Here is a 16400-nt window from a genome sequence, read left to right as displayed (position 1 = left end):
CATTAATCATGAGTTACGCTGAGAAAAAATCGAAAAATTATAATTGTTTCCCTAATCGTATTTATTGAAAGGGCAGGCCTGCGTGCCACAAAAATGACATGACATTAAATCGTTTACTATAAATTTTAACTACAATATTTAGTGGAATGTTTGTTTTCAAGGTTAGAGGATTTAAGAAGTTTCAGCATTTTGTTTTATATTTGGAAAGAAAATACAAATTTAATTATATTAAGTTGACCAAAATATATGCCATCGATTTGTTTTATATTTGATTGATGATTGAAGGCTTTAGGAAATGATGTGTGCACATTTTTTTACGCTTAGAAGTGTTTTAATAAATAAGTTGAATAAACTTGATAAGGCCAAACAGACATTCATTCATGTATTAACTTACCAAAATGTTAAAAATATAGAAAACTCATTATTTAAGTTAAATGTTAAATATTTAATATTAATTTCCATAAATATCAATAATATCCTTACACGACTCTATCGATTTTTAATAATTTACCAACAATTTTTTGGAAACCTTTAATAAAATCATGTAAGATACGTAATATGCTTGCATATGTCTCGAAATCGTGGTTTATGGTTGTCCTCTTCACTCTGAGTTTCTTCGGATTCAGTTAAATCTTCGTAATCAGAACATTCCTTTAATAATGTTGACAAATTCTCCTCATTCCCACTGTCAGTTTCGTCATCTTCATCATCATAATCATCTGATTGATCAGCTTTCCAATTCTTACTAGGAATTTCCTTTAACTTTAAAGGTTTTTCTTCAATTCTATGCCAATAAATACTTAGAGGCGGCTTTGTTTTTAATTTCCTTTTCAGTGGATATATTTCGGATAAAATTGGTTCAGCATAAGGTTCTAAAGTAAATAATATAATGATTCAATCTATATACATATTTAAATAATAAAATCAGTTCAAATATTACAACCCCATATCAAAAAACGATTATTAAAGTTGTCAAAGCTTTACAGCTGGAAATAGTGTTTAATAAACCATTATAAACTAAAATAATCTTTACTAACTTTAATAATCCTTTTTGAATATAGAGGGGGGGGGGGGTGTTTAGGGCTTATTTGAATTTACCTTTTCGCTGTGGATTTTTAAGAAAATTTACGTATCTACTGTCAGTTCCCTTCATATCGATAGATCGTACTTTGGAAGAACCTAAAAGGAGTAAATATTATAATAAAGGCTATTCCAAAATTCATCCATTTTAATTGTTGAAAAATATTTAAAAAAAATAATAAATAATAAAAAGAAAGCATTCGAGTGATGAAGCACATTTTCACATTAATAACTTTGTTAATCGTAAAAATTCATAGACTTAAGCTTCAGGGAACCCACATGCGATTGTCAAAAAATAAATACATTCACAGCATCTCTCTGTTTGGTGCGGATTTTGCGTTGGAGTCGATTTTTTGTTTCAACTGTAGAAGCCTACCATTACTGTATGAGACATTTCCAGTATTCGCTCAATTCAGTGATCAAAATTGTTGCCTTAGATTGCGGGTTTTGCTTTTAATAACTTAAACGTCATTTTGAAGGGTGCATATCTGTCATTTATTCCCACTATTATTATTAAATATTATAGTGTGAACAACAATTTTTTTTTGCTTCGCAGACGTCGAATTTTATATGAATTTTCATATGCGGGATGTTTTGCTTTACTTCTTTAATTTTAAAAAAAGTGTCGATTGGTCACCAAAGCATATGGCGAATGTGTTCCATCGTGCGAGAGATGGTTTGTGCGGTTCAGAAGTGGTGATTTTGACACGGAAGACAAAGATTGTCCAGACCAGCCAAGAATTGGAGGCATTACTCCATGAAGGTTGTTGTAAAACTCAACAAGAGCTTGTAAAATCATTGGGAGCTACTTAAGCAGCAATTTCAAAATGTTTGCAAACAGCAGGATTCACCCAAAAGCTGGGAAATTGGGTACCATACGAATTGAAGCTGAGATACATTGAAAGACAATTTTGCATGTCCGAATCCATTACAATAACCCGAACTGTAAGATATCGTATGCGAAGCCAACTAGCCGAATCGGCACCAAACGAAATATCTATGGCGCTTAGGTAATTTTCAGTATTTGGCGGGAGCAAAAGGGTACTAAATATGACTAGAATATCACAGACAACCTGTACTGAACGTAACTGATTCGTTTAAAGCTAGCATTGGCCAAAAAACGCCCAGACATGAAACCGTAATATTCCATCATAACAACGCTCCGTCACTTGTTGCACTACCTGTTAAAAAGTATTTACGATGAAGTTGTTTGGGAAGTTTTACCACACGCGCTTTATATGCCTCGTCCGACTACTATTTGCTTCGATCAAAGCAGAACGCTTTCCTTAGAAATAGAGTAGCCAATATTCACCCCTATCGCGAATCAATTTTTTACATGAAATGTGTTCCCTTTTCCCATTTTTCGTTTATCAACTTTGTTCACGTGAAAAAAAATTCCCCATGTTGTGAAATTTTTAAATGGAATTTTGTAAACAATAAACAGCTGTTACGAACAAAATCAACTATTGTGAATGAAAAGTTCATGGGAATATCACGATAGCAATTTTCCCTTCTAGAGAAATGGTTATTTCATGGGAACAGAAATTTCACATGTTATTGCCGATAGGGGTGTTAATGTATTGAGCCGTTATTGCTTTCAAAAGATAAGCAGTTTTTTTTGGCTCGAAATCCATATGTTGCTAGAAAGTTGGGAAAAGGTCAAATGTTTAAAAGTTAAATCTAAAAAATTTAACAAATAAACCCTCAAAATCTAAGTATCCCGAAGGATTGTTATGCTTTCCCATCTACTTACCCAGATTCATATTCTCCTTTTCGTTAATTTCCAAATTTTTATCACTAGGCGACTGCTGCTCAACTTGGATTTTCTTAAAACTGCCATTACTAGAGATTGATATGGTAATTGTGGAATTTATCGAAGAATCATTATTATTGTGGTGTAAAGGATTTGAAACTAAACTATCATTCAAATTCGCTACAAGCTGATTAAGATTTTTTAATTGATCTTTCGAGGTCAAGCCCTGGAAATGAATGTCGGGTAGCGTAATATTACCATGACTGCTGCTTAAAGTTTTATTGTTTTTTGTTGAAATAGTTTTCCTTATAATCATTATATCCATTGCTTTGCCATTCTCTGATTTTGTGTGATCTTGTTGAGAATTTCCCTGATTGGTTTTATTAGCCATCGAGGCTGCTAATGAATTCATTTCATTTTTTATGCGTGATAAATCAGATTTTGAATGATGTTGTTCAGAATTTCCCTGTTTTGATTTATTAGCCATTGAGGATACTAATGAATTAATTTCATTTGTTATGCGTGATAAATCTTTGGATGTGGTAATGTTCAATTGTAATGGTTGAGAACTGCTTACCTTCGTAATGTCTTCAGATTTATTTAGATTTAGTTTTAAAGATAAATCTTTTAGTGCTGTTAGCAGTTGGGAAGTGTTATTTCCTGAGTGGCTCGAGGTGTGTATAATGGTGGTAGTATTTAATATATTTCTGGTGGGTAGGGTATTCGAATTATCTGTTTTTAAAATAGTTTGGGATTGCTCCATATTTGTATTATTTAATTGATTGGATTTGTGGAGTTTCATATTTTCTGTATCATTAAAAGCCTTTGTAATATTTGTATTCTCGTTTTTAGTTGCAATTGTGGAAATTGTTGCCACAATTTCTGGTTCTTTAGCAGCAACCAGAGGCATTTTTTGTTCTTTAGAAGTTGTTGAGACAATAGCTATTTTTTCGGCCGCAACCTGGTTTGATTCTTTCCCTTCAGTTGTAGTTGTTGTAGTTAAAGTTGTGGAACTTATCGCACTTGTAGGTGAAGTCGTCGTTGTTGTTTTTAATGTAGTGGTACTGATCGTACTTATAGGAGTAGCGGTGCTAGTGGAAAAAGTTTCAGTTCTTAATTCCGTTTTCTCAGTTATATGTTCTGTAATTTTTAAGGCTGATTTCAAAGCACTCAACTTTTTCAAAATTTCCTTAAGATCCTCTTTACTCTCATTGTGTGCCATAATGTCCAATTGCAAGAATAATAAATTTAAATTCTGATTCGACTGTGGCTCGTTTGCTGCTAAGGCTACTGCTTTATCTGTGATAACTTTAGGAGAAGTATGGGTTTGTATTTTGCTATAGGATGTAGAAGTGATATTGTCGCGTGTACTTCCTAAGAGAGGTTCAGATTCTGTTGAAGTATTTTTTATATTGAAATTGGCCTCATTTTGAGGTTTTGGGGTGGTATTTTTTAAACAAGAACAGCTTTTAGGTTTTCCAGTTGATGTTGAAATGTTTAGTTTGCTGCCTAAAATAAGTCCTGATTCTGTTGTAGTAGATATTTGTTTAATTTCCTCTTTATTTCCAGTTTTATTTTTGTTATCTGACTTCAAACTCGCTGATTTTTGGACTCCTAAGGTGGTTGGTGGTTTTTCTGTGGTAACTTTCGAACAAGTACAGCTCTTAATTCCATTGACAGGTGTTGTATTTTCACTGCCTAAATTAGCTTCAGTTCTTGTGTTTTGTGTAGGTGTTATAACAATTTGCTTCCTGTTTGCTGGAATTGGTCTATATAATAATTTGTCAAAAAATGAGCGATTTAAGGCTAAAGATGTGAAATTCTTTTTACCGGGCACATAAGAATATCGTGGATTATAAATAGGTGGCATATTTTTTAAGCCAACTTGGTTACTGCCATATATGGGTAATCTAACATAATTATTTGAATTATAGGGAAAATTTCTACGACTTTCTTGGGAATTCGGAGACTTGGGGTCCCGAGATTTCCTCAATACTGGTGGAGAATTTGTATTATACCTGGGAGCTGTGTGTGAATGTTGCTTTTCTATAGAACACAAATTCACTTTTGTACACTTTAAATTTGGTTTGTTTTGCTGTTTGACAGAATCACCCACAATTGTTTGAGCTGGTTGGGAATATTCCTCAGGATAAACAAACGTTTCATATTGTTTATAATTGGCCAAGGCTCTGAGGGGGGCCAGGTGTTCATTGGCACAATTTGCATATTTTTCTATGGCCTCATGTAATAGATCGAAGAATTGTGTTTGACGTTTAGATCTTGTCTCATCATCAAGTAGAATTCCATCAAATTCGCTGCAAATGTTAATTGTTGAAAATGTAAGCTCAAGTTCTGGGAAATTTTTGATCAAATTACCTTTCTGCGATAGAGGGCTTCAACAAAACTCTTGGTATACTTAAGACCATTAATAAAAAAATAAAGATAAACATTTTGTTTCTGCTGTTCTATTTTTTTGTTTAAATATCAATAAGTCACTTTCACTACTTCAATTACCAGTTAAAAACATCACATTAATTTAATTGTATTAAAGGTTTCTGTTTAAATACTTGTGGTTTTTGAAGTTTTAAGTCACTCTGTTCTTTGTGGTTTCTATTAATTTCTGTTCACTTGTTTCTGTCTATGTATCCGATGTCATTTTCATATTTTTAAACTCCAAAAAGAAAACGGTCATCTAATTACAAAAGTGTTTATTTTCATTAATTTGTTGTTAATTGTTGGTTTCTTTTGTCTGGTTTAATGCACTTTTCTGGGTACTTTTATGTAATTTTCCTTCATAAGTTCATGTTTGTGGTTTGAAAACGTGCTTTATTTATTTAAAATTAATCAAGTTTTTTTTCTAAAGTAAAATTTATGTTTTCTTTAGGTTTTTATTTTGTTTTCTATTCATTTGTTAAAGTATTTCTTGTTTAAATAATTATACAATTCATTGCAAGAGGTTTTGGTTTATTTTCTTTATAAATTTCATTATGATGTCACAATTAGATTATTTATTGCTTTAAGAATAAAAGTAAAGTTTCCAATAACGAGAGCGCAATTGTAAATTTCTTTAGGCAGAGCTGTTCAATCATGAAATAAATAAAGGGTGCCCCAAAGGTCATTGATATCACCAGAACATACATCACAAAACTGTGAACTACTTGGTGACTAACTTTTTGGAGTGCAAATTCTCATAAAGCAAAAATGTTTGTACTTCTTGTTCAGAGTTTGATATTTGTTATATTCTGGAATATTACGATTTCATGTCTGTCTTTCATGATTGAGAAGGTGTTGACAAGTTAAAGTTTTGAATTTGAGCTATAATACAATGGGGTGCCGAGCCACAATGCCCCAAAGAAGGGCACCTAGGGCAAATTAAAAATGATGCCAAATTTTTGTTCTCAATTCGATTTGAACGATTTTTATATATGTATATAGAATCTACTAGAAGAGATCTATAAAAACATTCTGAAAGCTATTATTATACCTTATAATTTATGAGTTATTCGCATTAGTTTTTTTACCCACCTTAGTCTGCATTTTGCTAATAACGGATCTAGAATTCTCTTGATATGTCTTTTTTTGAATTAACAACAAATTTATTAAAATTCTTTAGAAATAATTGTTTAAAAACCTCCACTCAGTCAAAAGTTATGTGCATTCAAATTACATTAAAAAGCTGTTTTTTCGCCATTTGTTTCGAAAAAATACTTACATTCAGTTTAAATTGTAATGTATTTATATTTTTCTGAAAGATAACATTTCGGGAAATATTATAAAAGCAAAAAAATATCAAATTTCGTATTACTGCGTGGTGCAGAGCTTTCCAAAGTAGACTTATTTTGATGTAAATTTTAAAATAAGCCCTGTTTTCTATGCCCCAAAATGTTCTTAAATATTTTTCAAATGGAATTTATAGCCCGGAACTCGGTGCTAAAAAATACCATTTTTGGGATTTTTGAAAAGTTTTTTATGGGAATTGTGGGATTGTCATTAACAAGTTTGGATTTGGATCAAAAGTTTCTATATAAGTTTTAAATTTCATTAAAAACGATTCATAAACAAATCTTTTATTGCATTTAAAAAAATGACTAACATTTTTTATTCCTATATTTTTGAAAAAAGTCTTCTATCAATTATTCAATTCTTAAAAATTGTATACATTTTTGAAAATAAACACAATTTCCTACACGTTGATATAAAGTAAATTTCATATATTTAAAAATCTTTCAAAAAGAATCGAAAACAAAAATAATTTTTAATTTACCATAGTTGCCCATTGAGGGCATTGAGGCCATAGGAAATTTTATTAAAATCGTGCTAACCGTTTAGAAGTTACAGATTTATTTCCACTTTTTTTGTTCAGTTTTTTTTAAAGTGTCAAGTAAATCATAACTTCCCGCATATGGGCAATTCCATATCATCGTACGTGACATTTGTACGCCTATAGAGTGGAATAGATTTTGCAAAAATAAGAGTATCTGAAAAATAATTTGGTCTTTATGTTCCATTCAGAGGGTACTATTTTTTAAAATAATAAAAAGTTCTTTCGAAATATTGTTGTCCAAAATATTGAGAGAAACAAGGGTACATGTAGTAATATGCGAAAATATTCGAATCCTGAGAGGCGTTATGTTTTCTTTTAATTTCTTACACTAAACGAAATATTTTTCCTTTACAATCCCTTATATTTAAATAAAAAAAATTTTTGGATGATTTTATAATACATACAATTTAATATCGTACGTGACATACCGTACGTGACAGATTTTTCTCTTATAATAAAACAATATATATTCTGTAGATGAATAGAAAATATACATTCGGTTTCATTAAACAATTTGACAATAGCAAAAAAACAATCAGAGTCAAATTCATTTTATACTACAAGCTAATTGGGAGCCTAGTTTTCGCCGCAATTTTAGCCTAAAACATTAAAAAATTAAATTCTGAATATGGTGGAATCATCAATTCCTTGGTAACAAATAATCAGTTTAAAATATTATTTTTGTCTTTAAAATGTTGGAATATGATCTAAATACTTTCACATAGTAACATTTTATTATTTTCTTCTATTCAAATCATCTTGAAAAAAAGTTTCAAAGGTTTTTGTTTTTTCAGTCGTGGTAGCGATTCTCGTGGAATTGCCCATATGTCAATTCGTTGGTACAAAATTCGACATTTTGGAAGCAAAAACTGGGAATAAATATGTCTATAAGATGAAGCACTTCGGAAACTATCAATTTGGAGCGGTTCATTAAGCTGATGTATCCAGATACTTACATGAAATATTGATAAAGATAAATTAATTACTTAGTACTTTCTTTATAAACAACGTTTAATTTAAATATCGAAAATTTAATTGGGAATCAGAATAGTAGTTTATGAGATTGTCTGATTCCTAAACAGTAGAATGAGATCAATTAATTAATCATTGAAATATACTTTTATATAAAATAGGTACTGTTCTTCTATATTTCCTTAATTTCTAAAACGATCAAATTGAAAATTCTTTTTAATAAAATACAGAAAATCTTCATCCATAAATAAGTTAAAGTACCCATAAGTCCACAAACATCATTAAAAATTATTATTATTATTGCACAATTATGAAAACATAGCATAACTGGACGACAAAACCTCAGTACAGTCTATTTTCGGACATCATCATCTTGTCTACTCAAGCACTTTTCCTTTTTCATTCTTGTTTTTACACAATAATTTACTTTGAGTGTTTTAAGACTTGTTTCCTAATGTGACATTAAATATCCTTGTAGTGTGGATTGTAAAGGTCCTACAAAAATGTATAAGTTGCCATTGACTGCTGCTTTTAATGTCAACAACAACGACTGCAACGACAACGCCAGCAACTAGAGAAATATTGCATAAACAGCATAATATTTAAGCAGCCTAACAACAACCTACAACTACAACCAACATCCATCCAAGAAACTCATGAATTTATAAATAATTTCCATAACGATGTTACTGATATCATTATGAATTTATAAAATATTCATATGTACTCGTGTCTAAATGCAAGTGTGAATGCAAAATCGCCTGGGAAGGAGACAGACAGAGTCTGTCAGATGCAATCTAAGCAATTATTGATTTATATTTCTTGCAGTCATCTAATATAATAAATAGATAATAGTTTTTTTTCGTATCTTGATATAGACAAGCAGTTCAGCATACATACATAGTTATGTATATACTGTTTTCTTTAATTATTTTTGTTTAAAAATTAATTTCTAATTTTATCTCTCCATATGTTTTCTTTTAGGTTAAATCGTACAAGCCTTAGAAATCAGTTGGACTTTTCAAAAGGACGAGGAATGTACAGCTATTTTTTTACCAAGGAGTTGATGATTCCATCATGTTCAAGGAATTAATTTGTGGATCAGCTGATGCAGAAAAGCAAAAAGATGATAGAGTAATGTACTTTATCGCATTAGTAATGGAATAAGCTTTCGCATAGAAAAAGATTCTATTGTAAAAATTTAAATAAAATGTAGTAAATTTATTGTTCGATATCGGATCCATTGTTAAAAAAATAATATAAAGTTAGATACATTTATTTTACTCGATCGGGAATGCGGCTCCTGATAAACTATAAGGATTTTAGTTCTAAACCAACAATTAACTCAGCTAAAACATACATAAATCTTGAACAGATGATCAAGTTTTAATGATCAAACTTGATTAGCTCTGCAATAGTTATTCTTTTAATTTATTTGTTTGCATTAACATTTTTTAATTTTTTATAATCTAAATAAAGTTTAAATTTCCTTTGTCTTATCACTTGCTGCAAAGAGCAGTTTAAACAAAGAAATACAACAATTGATTAATCGTTCCACAATTTACAAGTTTTCAGCAGGTTTGTCTGACCTCGTTAGTCTGTGGAGTTTGTTTTATTTCTTCTCCAGCTTTTTCTGCATCATATTTATTCAGAGATAAGATTATGCAATAATGTTGTAAAAAGTAAGTTAAATAAACATTCATAAAACGATTCAATATCAATAATTTAGAGCATGAACTAATTATTATTTTACAGGTTTAGTGGCTAAGATATTATTTTCTGAAGTTATGAAAAGTTCCAGTGCAATTTAAAAAATAATTATCAATTTTCAAGATTTGCAAGCGTAAATAATTTCGAGAGTACTGATTATGAACAAACAGTTCTTTCATAAAATTGTTGGCTTTGCAGTAAATTTCAAATGATCAAAATATGAAGCTTTTTATAGAGGAGTTGTAAGCGTTTTGTAGGTCCTTAAAACGTTATAAACAAAAACATCTGCTATCGCTGGGTTTTTTTCCCCGGGAATTTAGCCAAATTTTCACTACCCGATTCCCGGGATTTTTAGTCGGGAATCCCGGGAATTAAAAACAGACGAAAATACATAGAAAACAAGTTAGAACTCTATTTTTTTCACCAAAAAAAAACAGTGAAAAGTTTTTTTTACAGTTTTTTGCTTATATCTCGGCAATAATAGACCGCTTACTATTATTATTTATTTGGGGTTTTTCGTATGAAAATTTAAAAAGAGAATTCATTATCTATAGAATTTATTTCTTATTGAATCATTCTAATTTCTTTAAATATATTCTATTAATATAAAAAATTTATTAATTAATTAAATTGTTCTTCAATTCAAATCTAGTACAAAAAGGCTTAAGAAAATTTTTTCAATTAATTTTGTAAATGATTTGATTTAACAAAAAGTTAATCATTCAAAGTTTGAATAAATTCTGTTATTAATTAACTTTAAAATTAATTCAGTTTAAACAAAGGATTGGGATTGAACCTAAAAAATTAAATATTAAGAATGGAATTATGGAATGAAAGGATGACATTCTTTAATTACGGATTAAGATTTTAGTGAATTAAGCTCAAATTTTATTAATTAATTCGAAGCTCTGATATTTAATAATTATAACACTAAGTTTTTATATGAAATTTGGCAATAATATTCCTAATTTACAGTATCATTATATATTTCGGGAATAGCCGGGTAACCGGGAATGTAGAAAAAAATTTCCGGATTCCGGGGAATCAAAAAAGGTCGGGAAATTAAAAACCCTAGCTATCGCTCATATCTCGGAAAATGTAGAAGGAAAGTGATTGTCATTGGTAAAATTAAATAGCTTACGAAATGGTCTATCTTTTGCACGTTTATAATTATGAGATAACTTAGCCTGAACAAATTATTCTTGTTCTTATGATGTTGAGCATGACTTTTTCTTACTACGTTTATACGCACGGCTTATTCGCAAATAAAAATATTGCAATTAGAAAAAAATGCCGCATAAACAGTGAATTCATTTTTTATTTGCTAATAGCTAACTCACGAAAACAATTCCTGATTAACGACACTATTTTTGACGGACAAGAATTTTTGATTCTATAATTTTTACATTTAAAAAAATAAAAAATGTATCATATTTTATTTAATAAAAGAGCTACCAAATAATTAAATTTTACCATCCGGCATCTCATAAAAACAAGAATTTTCCGTAACCAATGTGACATATAAACAGTGAGTTAGTTAATTGCAAATAATTTTTATTTGCGAATAGGCTACGTATAAACGTAGTATCTATCTATGTGCCAAGTTTCATTTAAATCGCTTTACCTTTAGCTGCCCTTTGACATACCCACCACTGTAAACTTGTCATTATTTAATGAAAACGCTTATAAAAGCATGTCCAAACTTTTTCGACACGAGCTTATTCGCAAAGTCTATCTCTACTTTAATGAGAATTTTCTTGTAAATTACTTCATAAATAAACAACAATAATAAATTCCAAAACCGCTTAAGTTTTAAACTTTGTGAACGAAAATTCTGAAAATTTTCTCGAAGTAATAGTTGAACAGAATTTAACAGTAGGCAAATGTTTATATAAATGATTTAAATGTTTATCTCTCTTGGTGGCATTGGATAGCTCAGAATGTACCATATCTTATAGGTATATACTTTTTCGCCTACTGTCACGCCCACTAGAATAAAACTGTCATTACTACATTTAAACGTTTATAATAAAGAGATAACTTAGCATGAACTAATTCGTCTTTAACTATGACATTGAGCAGGACTTCCTATATCTATGTGCCAAGTTTCATTTAATTCACTTTACAAATGAGAAAATATGAAACTTTTTCTGGAGGTGTTGTAAGCGTTAAAGCGTTTTAAACCAAAAATCTTCTAGAGCTCATATATGGCAAAATATTGACTAAAACATATTGCAATTGGTACCAATCGCTAGCTTAGGAAATGGTCTATATTTTGGATGCACTTTTTGCTACCCTTTGGCACGCCAACTATAATAAAATTGTCATTATTTAATGACAACGTTTTTAATAGCAAGATGAAGCAAGCCCAAACTTTTTTCATGTGAACTTGTTGGCCAAGCCTATATCTGCATACATGTGGAGTTTTATATCAATTGCTTGATAAATAAGCAAAATATGGAGCTTTCTCATAAACAATTTAGGAACCGCAGAAATTTTTAAATTTTGAGACAATATAGAAAATTTTCTCGGCGTAATAGGTGAACAGAATTTAGCAGTAGGCAAATGTTCATTAATTAAAAAGATTTAAAAGCTTATATCTCAAGATATAAGCGAAATTAATTGATATTGGTGTCATTCGATAGCTCTGAATTTACTCTATCTTATATGTACTATATACTTTTTTGCCTACTGCCACACCCTCTATAATAATAAAATTATCAATTAAAATCAATTAAAATTTGTATAATTAGAAGACAACTTAGCCTGAACAAATTATTCTTTCTCTATGATATTGAGCAGGACGTACTCTATCTATGTGCCAAGTTTCAATTAAATCGCTTTACAAATGGGGAAAATATGGAACTTTTTCTGCAGGTGTTGTAAGCGTTTTAAAACCAAAAAATCTTCTAGAGCTCATATTTCTGTAAATATTGAAGGGAACTGATTGTAGTTGGTACCAATCGATAGCTAAGAAAATAGTCTATCTTTTGGATCCACCTTTTGGAGCCCTTTATCTTATAGTCGTATGTTAAATTTTAATGTACATCAGCTAATGTGTTGCTGTGTGTAAAAGCAGACTATGATTAGAAATATCTTTCTTTTGACAGCTACATAATAAACAATAAATTTATTTCTTATACAAATAAAACTAAAGAACACGAATTATTTGTTTGATGTTTATATTTTGGTTTTAAATTAATCGTATCAGTTGCTGGTTTTTTTTTCTATTTTATTTGAAATTTTTTTTATTTATTTATTTATTTTTTGGTTTTGTTGTTGTTGGTTGTTCTTATTGTATATTTTATAAATTAAAAATATTTAAAGTTACGATATTATTATTTTATATTATTAAAATTATAATTATTATAATTATTAATTATATTTTTTTGTGACTGCTTTTTAAATAAGTTTTTGTTTTCGTTTGGTTTTTCGATTTTTTTTTCCATTTTTTTCCATTATTTTATCATACAATTAAATAAAAAATATTTCGATTTTTAATACAGTTATGCCATCTTGGTGGTGATGTCGCCGGACAATATATTTATATATGTATACATATATAGATATATATAAAAAAATGAGTGAAATTAAAAAATAAAATAATGATAAGTAGATGAATGATGGACTGGGTGTCTGTCAATCATTATCATCAGCATCATTATGTCTACACTACTACTTAATTCGTCAACATACACACACACATTTATTATAAATAGGAATGAAATAAAATACAATACAAAAAAAGAAGTAGATGAGTTAAGTTAAATTAAATTAAAAAAACGATGAAGAAATAATCTATTTACAAAAATATCTATCTTCGTAGCGTTGACAATAATCGCAGATCAATTGGCAACAGCGTCCGTTGTTGAAGCGACAGCGACATTTTTCCACTTGCTTGAAAACGCGTGTCGTATAGCCACGCCCACAGCACAGATTCGCACAGTTGTCTGGATTCAGACATTGACGATCCTTAGTAACGGAACAGTAAGTGGGTGAGGTTTCCAAATAGTATAGCGTTGTATACTGCGATTGTTGTTGCTGTAATAAAATAAATTAAAAGTAAATTTTAGGTTTTCTTTTTTTAGTTTAAGCTGGGTAAAAACTTACTTTCTTCCGTCGTTGTTTGGGTTTTTTCACTCGACTTGAGGGAGCCTCTCTGCGCATTGTGCGTGCATTGGGTGCCTTTCGTATGGCCTGATTGTATTTCTGTCTCAGTAACGTGGCTGTGGCATTAAAATCTGATAATTTCTTCCAACACGTTTTCATCGAACAAGAACCAGAAACACCATGACATTTGCATTTGTCCTTCATTAAAGTGGATACAGCCTCTATGCCGACCTAGTTAAAATAAAATGGATTAAATTAATATGTATTTATGAATAAACAAAACTTGCTGTCTGATTATTACCTCTGAATCATGTCGCAATATTTCGGTGACTTCATCACTATCTCCTCCACGCAGATCTAGAAAACTTCGTGTCACCCGTTTGCCATGCTTTAAATTGTCATTGCAGCCTCCCCATTGAAATGTTTGATCTGCCCGATTTTGCTTTCTGGGTCCACAACTACATTTGGTCATTCTACCCTCAGCACAGGCACGCGCTATAGAATGTGTCATAGCGGCGGCTGTCAAAGCATGCACAAATGCTGTTTCTTTATAAAGTTTTTTGAAAATGTTGCGTTTTCCTCTGATTTCTATAGAGCAATTCCAGCGATCATAACGAAATTGATCCTCACAATGTGTGGTAGCCAAACGTCTGGCCTCACGTATGGTGTCCGGCAGACCGAATTCTTTGCGACACTGATGATTTTGTCGTCGTGTAGCCGGCATATAACGGCAGGGTCCACCCACCTGTCCCTGTGAGGTGAAAACGGCCATAACGGTATGTTCAGAAATGAAATTTTCCTGTTCGCTGCAATGATAAAAAGTGTAAAATAGAATGTTAATTAAGATTCATTTTGGGTTTTTAATAATTTGTTGAAATTTTCTTAATTGAAACACAATGTCCACAAAAGTGTGGTCAGAATGTTTAAGTCTTGAGGTTTGTGACTCTGCTATATTTTTAACCACCTCAATTAATTAGTAAAGCTTTCTTCCCAACATATCCAAACTCACCATTGAGAGAGGTAAGATTTAATTTACACTTTCAACTGAAGGTGTCACTAGTAGCTCGACTAAATTATTTAGTCTAGACACCTAACAATCATTAGAGCCTCACAAAATTAATTTTGAAAAAGTGGCAACGCCAACGGCTGACATCAGAAAACCTACATTTTTTTATATGAAGTTTATATGAGCTAAATTTGGGGGGTCTTGAGCCAACTCATCTCCATAAGAAATACATGGAGAGTGTGTGTAGTCATGCTGGTGTCATCCGGAGAGTTGCCGAATCTGTTCACGTTGAACGGATAATAAAGTGCTTCCAGATTGTACAATCGTAGAGATCTGGCAGCACTTTATTATCAATACTTTTAAAATATCAAAGAAGTAACGACCAATGCGAATTTATAGAAGGTGACCTGATTATTTTTTTATATTCTGTCAATTCACTTGTGGTTGTTGCGGCGAAAAATACAACAAACCCAAAAGCAAAAATAACAACAGACAACATGTTGCATTTGATGTAGTTCTGTAGTCACCTTCTATAAATTCGAATTAGTAAAGAAAAACCATATTTTCCAACGGAAGTAGCTAATTTTTAATAATTAAAATGTTATACTTCTTATTTCTTATTTATTAATCATTTATATTTTCATTCCATCAAATCATATGTAATTTTGGTTTTTCTTAAACAATTACTTTTGCGGTATTTATGAACCGCCACCACCCACTGTTTAATTTTGATTATTAATAAATTAATTGATTATTAACAAGCATGCACTTAAATATTTTGTTGTAATTGTTTCGATAATGTTTATAAACAAAAAAAGAAACGAAACAAAATCATTTTATTGAAAACATTTAACAGCGGGATAGAAAACGCATAAAAGTTGAAAAATACAAGCTATAATTGATCAAAATTTACTAAACAAAACAAAATTGATTTGGTTATACTATTATGCTTGATTATACAATTTATAATTGAGATTGATACGAGCAGTATTTGAAAAATGAAAATATAAGCATGAATAAAACAAATGTTTTTGCACTTGCTAAGAGTTTTGGATTTGGCCAAGGGACCAGTAATATTTAGATATATCTTTTGGAAGACATGATTTGCCAAACGTTTTAATATATTCCATCATTTCCAATTTGATCATGAGAGAGAATAAGAGCACCATCTACTCTTGTGGAGCAGAAAGGAGTTGTATCTATTTTTTTGCTTCTCTTCGTGAAATTAATTTCTGCAGTAGTTGTGATGCTGATAACCTCTATTAATATAGAGCCCAGTTTGTATCCTATAAGAAGTATGATCGAGACCCAAAGATTTTTATAGCATTCTGGGTATTCTACAACCAATTGTGTATCAACTCTCTCTTTTTTTAATTTATTTATTGATCACCTTCGATAGCTCCTTGGTTTCGATAAATATTCGACATTGCAACCAAGAGGAAGGA

At 30.5% G+C, this 16400-nt stretch overlaps 2 protein-coding genes across 2 annotated transcripts in view; both read right to left on the bottom strand.

The window, feature by feature from the left end:
* Window positions 1-540: 540 nt before the first annotated feature.
* LOC135949838 (serine-rich adhesin for platelets-like) lies at window positions 541-5259 on the bottom strand. Its single transcript, XM_065499284.1, has 3 exons — window positions 5210-5259; window positions 2834-5148; window positions 541-872 (listed from the first exon to the last, which is right to left on the bottom strand). Exons 1-3 carry the CDS (start codon window positions 5257-5259, stop codon window positions 541-543), a joined length of 2697 nt encoding a protein of 898 aa, XP_065355356.1.
* Window positions 5260-13004: 7745 nt separating this feature from the next.
* Wnt4 (Wnt oncogene analog 4) overlaps window positions 13005-16400 on the bottom strand; it is a 76624-nt gene continuing 73228 nt past the window's right edge. Inside the window, exons 2-4 of the mRNA XM_065501626.1 lie at window positions 14251-14755; window positions 13950-14180; window positions 13005-13880 (exon numbers count right to left, since the gene is read on the bottom strand). Of these exons, the coding sequence (XP_065357698.1) occupies window positions 13638-13880; window positions 13950-14180; window positions 14251-14755 (979 nt within the window). The 3' untranslated portion in view covers window positions 13005-13637. The remainder of the gene's footprint in view (window positions 13881-13949; window positions 14181-14250; window positions 14756-16400) is intronic.

This window comes from Calliphora vicina, chromosome 2 (assembly GCF_958450345.1).
Source record: "Calliphora vicina chromosome 2, idCalVici1.1, whole genome shotgun sequence".
Taxonomy (NCBI): domain Eukaryota; kingdom Metazoa; phylum Arthropoda; class Insecta; order Diptera; family Calliphoridae; genus Calliphora; species Calliphora vicina.
The sequence above is the reverse complement of the archived record's forward strand: the minus strand, read 5'-3'. Positions and strand labels throughout refer to the sequence as shown.

Excerpts from the sequence above, each read along its gene's own strand:
- LOC135949838 (XM_065499284.1), bottom strand. The coding sequence starts at position 5,259 with ATGGTCTTAAGTATACCAAGAGTTTTGTTGAAGCCCTCTATCGCAGAA. Across the intron at positions 5,149-5,209 it reads AAGCCCTCTATCGCAGAAAG|CGAATTTGATGGAATTCTAC; the intron begins GTAATTTGATCA and ends TAACATTTGCAG. Across the intron at positions 873-2,833 it reads AAAGGAGAATATGAATCTGG|AACCTTATGCTGAACCAATT; the intron begins GTAAGTAGATGG and ends TATTTACTTTAG.